This window comes from Berghia stephanieae, chromosome 3 (assembly GCF_034508935.2).
Source record: "Berghia stephanieae isolate SIO BIC M18660-M18661 chromosome 3, UCSD_Bste_1.3, whole genome shotgun sequence".
Taxonomy (NCBI): Eukaryota; Metazoa; Mollusca; class Gastropoda; order Nudibranchia; family Aeolidiidae; genus Berghia; species Berghia stephanieae.
Genome location: NC_088362.1, coordinates 29,921,659 through 29,926,658, shown reverse-complemented (window position 1 = coordinate 29,926,658; position 5,000 = coordinate 29,921,659). Strand labels below are relative to the sequence as shown.

General features: G+C 35.8%; 1 protein-coding gene across 1 annotated transcript in view; it reads left to right on the top strand.

Moving 5' to 3' along the window:
• LOC144967504 (aspartate aminotransferase-like) overlaps nucleotides 1-5,000 on the top strand; it is an 18,088-nt gene that overhangs the window by 1,344 nt on the left and 11,744 nt on the right. Inside the window, exons 2-3 of the mRNA XM_078904872.1 lie at nucleotides 1,709-1,820; nucleotides 2,980-3,114. Of these exons, the coding sequence (XP_078760998.1) occupies nucleotides 1,709-1,820; nucleotides 2,980-3,114 (247 nt within the window). The remainder of the gene's footprint in view (nucleotides 1-1,708; nucleotides 1,821-2,979; nucleotides 3,115-5,000) is intronic.

Genomic DNA, 5,000 nt, shown 5'->3' with positions numbered 1-5,000 from the left:
CTGTTCAAAGGTTTTCAAACAAATACGTTAATTGTCCGCTTCACGCTATTGAAACCGGGATAACTCCTGCACCTATGGCTACAAGGCTCTAAAGGACTTAATTTGTCTTACAATGGGCCCAAGTGGGTCAGAAGTACTTACTATAAAATATTTTCATTGAGAATTCTCGAAATAAATAACGATAAAGATAATTGATCTCATAAGTTACCGAATAGATGTGCGATCGGTTTTAGACACGTAACTGCTGTGTCACAAAGTCTGGCAATTCTTAAATTATATTTATAAACATACGTTATTAATTTGCCGAAAATGTTTATGTTGCTATGCATTCTGTACGTGGTTTCATTACATAGAATTATTTTTTGAATTGTTCTTGCTTTTTTATATTCAAAATTGAAATAAATAGATAAATAAATTATAACAATGTGAAATTGAATGTAAGCTTCAGTTTAATATACGAAAACAGATGAATGAAACACTATCGACGAATGAGATAATGTGGTAGTGGCGTTGTTAAGATGCATAAACAAAAACATTGATGGGCAGGAAATTGTATGCTACTTTGTGAGGAAGCACGAATTAAAATAGAGCAATAATAATTTATAAAGGACGCGTAATTAATTAAATCAAATTGAGGGGAGGCGGGGAGGAAATGTGTAATGCAGTATAGAAAGTGAAAATAAATAAAGTGTGGACAATTGTTGGAAAATAAATACAATGGAATTGGAAATAAATACAAAATATAAGGGATGTAGGTATTAGCATACTCATCAGTAGTAGTAGTAGTAGTAGTAGTAGTAGTAGTAGTAGTAGTAGTAGTAGTAGTAGTAGTAGTAGTAGTAGTCGTCGTCGTCGTCGTTCTAGTAGTAGTAGTAGTAGTTAGTCGTAGTAGTAGTGTAGTAGTAGTAGTAAGTAGTAGTAGTAGTTAGTAGTAGTAGTAGTAGTAGTAGCAGCAGCAGAGTGTAGTAAAATGATAATCTAGTCTTTACTTCCGTGATGCGTGCAGCCTAGTAGTAAAATTGATACAATATCGCCACCGTTATACTCCACACGATAAATGCTGTACGCTAGTTAAATACTACTATCAAGTATATAACGTAAACATCAATGTGTTACTACAAAACTTGGTGACTGAGAAAACTAGTCATAAAATGGCCTGCCAACCCCCCCCCCCCCCCCCCCCCAAAAAAAAAAAAAAAAACAAAACAAAAAACAAAAAACAAAAACAAAACAAAACAACAAAACAACAAAAAAACACACAAAAAAAACAAGAACAATTTCGTTCCTCCGCCATTCTTTGTGCCTCCCCCCCCCCTCCCGCTCCCTATCCCATCTTTCTCATTTATATCCCCCCCCCCTCTCTATCTATCTATCTATCTATCTATTTATTTATCATCCTCACCTCATTCGGTTATATCTTCCTACAACGTTGTTTCATCCGTGGATGGGATCTATCTATCTATGTATCTCCCCCCCCCCCCACCTCTCTCTCTCTCTCTCTCACTCTCTCTCTCTCACTCTCTCTCTCTCTATCTCTCTCACTCTCTCCCTCTCTCTCTCTCTCTCTCTCTCTCTCTCTCCTCTCTCTCTCTCTCTCTCTCTCTCTCTCTCTCAACTCTACCTTTTTATTTTGCCTCGCCCCTGTTGTCCCTCATGATTTTTTCATTATTTGAAATCACTTCATTTGATATCTGTTTTCATTTCCTAGGGCAAGCATATTTGTCACTTCGGATTTGGACAGTCGCCTTTCCCACCCCTGGAAATAGCTGAACAACGTCTGAAGGCAAACTCACATCAGACTGATTACCTGTCCTCTCAGGGTGAGTCATTTTATAAACTTGAGCTTTTATATAGCGCAATATCCACTAAATGTGCTCAAAGCGCATTACAAGGGGTCCCTGACCAACAGCAACACGTAACATGTAAAACGGGACATGACGACTGTTAGGCTAGCTATATGCAATTTTTCAGACTGAGACAATGCTGTTAACGACCAGGTACTCATTTTACACCTGAGTATGTTGAGAGAATGTGAGTAAAGAGCCTTTTCCAAGGACTCAACTATGCGCCGAGTTAGGCTCAAACCCAGGACCTTCCGATTCAAAAGCGAGTGTCATACCACTAGACCACATTGCCGCACATGATATACCACCTGATCACAAGAGAGCACTCTCAGCAAGCACAATGAAAGACGTTCTCTTCGGATTTTTGAGACTTAGAAGAAGGGTTTGAGAAGTTGCCAGGCTTTTCCACCAGCAACAGACAGGAGACATTGGGTGGCAGCCAATCGGCTTCGGTCGTGAACCGGCTTAACAACACGCTCACTACATCAGTGGGGTCTTGCCACCTGTCCAACATGTACCCGTTTTGGTCAAGAGCCTGAAACCGCAGAGCATCTAGTTGAACGGTGCGTTGTGACGAAGCCTACGGGCGGGTTTGCGACGGTGCAAGAGGGCAGTAAATAGTTTGCGTCTTAGATAGACCGTCATTAACTTAGTCCTGTGAGATCAATAAGCTTCAACAGTCGTGACGTCACTTCACTCGTAATGAAGCATAGTAACTTAGTAACTGGTTCTAAACTATCAGAACAATAGCGGACGCTCTAATGAAATACTTCTCTGAAGAGCATAAAAGTGTATCCAGAGGAGAAAAACGTTATAAATATGATCACGTTTTGACTTGTATACATTCTGATCACATTACATGTGAAAAAGTCTATCCAGCATGAAGAATAAAAAGTACCGATTTCCTTTGTTTAGAACAAGCTGCTGGTTTCTGGCGCGCGGACGTGACATCAGACTGTTGAATCCTATTAGAAGCTGCCTGAGCCCGACTCGTGTCCGTTCCATGCATGGTATTATCATCTTTTTCACTTTTTTGTTCATTTATTTTTTTACAGCCCGCAACTTCTATCAACTTTGTATCACTTTGACTTCTGATTAGTAAAAATAATAATACATGAACGTGTTGCCATTCCAGGTATATTATCACTTCGACAGGGAATCGCAAGCTTTCACCAACGTTATGACAACTTGACCGTTGACCCCGATGACGTCATCGTAGGACCTGGTAGCAAGGAATTAATTCTCGACCTCCTCATTATCTTCAACGGAGGTAACTTTTCCTTTCCTTTATGTGCATTTATTGTATATTTATAATAATAATAATAATAATAATAATAATAATGATAATAATAATAATAATAATAATAATAATAATAATAATAGATCTTTATTGTCCATAAATATGGCAATTTGTCATTTAGTTACACTTGTCATAACGTTATATGATAACTATAACATTGAACAGACACCCCTCTCTCTCTCTCTCTCTCTCCTCTCTCTCTCTCTCTCTCTCTCTCTCTCTCTCTCTCTCTCTCTCTCTCTCTCTCTCTCTCTCTCTCTCTTCCTCTCTTTCTTTCACGCATGCGACATACACAACATCAACATTTTCATTTCATTTTTCAATTCGTTACATTCTTGGCAATTCAACACCAAATATTATCATCATTATCAATTGGTCACTTCATCTAGCCTAACATTAAACAAATTAATCAGTCAATCAGTCAACGCATCAATCCTTGGTTTTGCTGTACCATATGAAATATTCAACATTTTTATTGCTGATGGAACGAACGTTGATTTATACTTGTTAGTTCCACATTTAATCTGACAAAAACTTCTCCCAGATGGCAAAATATCAAATTCATGGTATAAAATATGTTTTTTAATAATAATAATAATAATAATAATAATAATAATAATAATAATAATAATAATAATAATAATAATAATAGTAATAATAATAATAATAATAATAATAATAATAATAATATAATAATAATAATAATAATAATAATAATAATAATAATAATAATAATAATAATAATAATAATAATAATAATAATAATAATAAAATGATAAAATAAATTCCCTTTATTCATCACTAAGGGGAAAATTTCTTTAGGATCTATTCCAAGGGAAGACTGGAATAACCCAGGGGTCAGCCGCAGTGCAGCGCCGCAAAAGAAATTTGTATGATCACCTAACAAGCGTCATGTCTCGTTCTCTATATTACGTGTTGCTATTGGTCAGGGACCCTTTGTAAAGCACTTTGAGCACGTTTAGTGGATATTGCTCTATATAAAAGCTTAACTTTTTAAAAAAGTAATTGACAAGGTGAGTGTCAGTTCATTCATTCTGTGGAAAGATAAAATAAATGCCCTCTGACCAACCTGTGTAAAAGCGTTTTGTCTTCATACGTAGGTAATGTTATCAATTCGATTCAAAGGTTTATTTTAGCCAATTGCCAATATGAACCATGCATTTACATAGAATTTCAAACCAATACAGGTAGAAGGAGAATATCAAAATAATCAAATAGATAAATACATATGAATATAATCAATAAATAGACAGAAAAAATAAATAGATAAATAAGTGATAAATAAATAGTCATAACTTGACTTTTATAGTATATAAATACATGCAAATCATTTTACAGGAAGCACAATAAATAACGTAATATAAAAATAAGTCAACGGTCATTAACATTGAAAAATAAGTCATCAAGTACAGACAATGACAGAAAACCAAAAAACAAACAAACAAACAAACCATTTCTAAGGGGAAAAATATAATAACGGTATAGTTAGGTACCTGTCACAGATTGCACGATAATGTGTTGGCATGTCTATCTTGACCACAAAAGGAGAAAATCGAACCATTCTAGTGGCTTTGAAAGTGACCAGAAAACTGGGGGAACATGAAAGCTGATATACTCTTCATCCTACTCCTCCTTCTCCTCTTCAACCTCCTCCTCCCCATTCTCTTCCACTCCTACCACTCTATCTATTTATTTTTCAATTCATCTATTTTTCTACCGATCTATTTATCTATTTATCTATGGACATACCTATTTATTCCTACATGATAATGTGTGTGTCATGTCTACATTGACCACAACAGGAGAAAATCGAACCATTCTGGTGACTTTGAGTA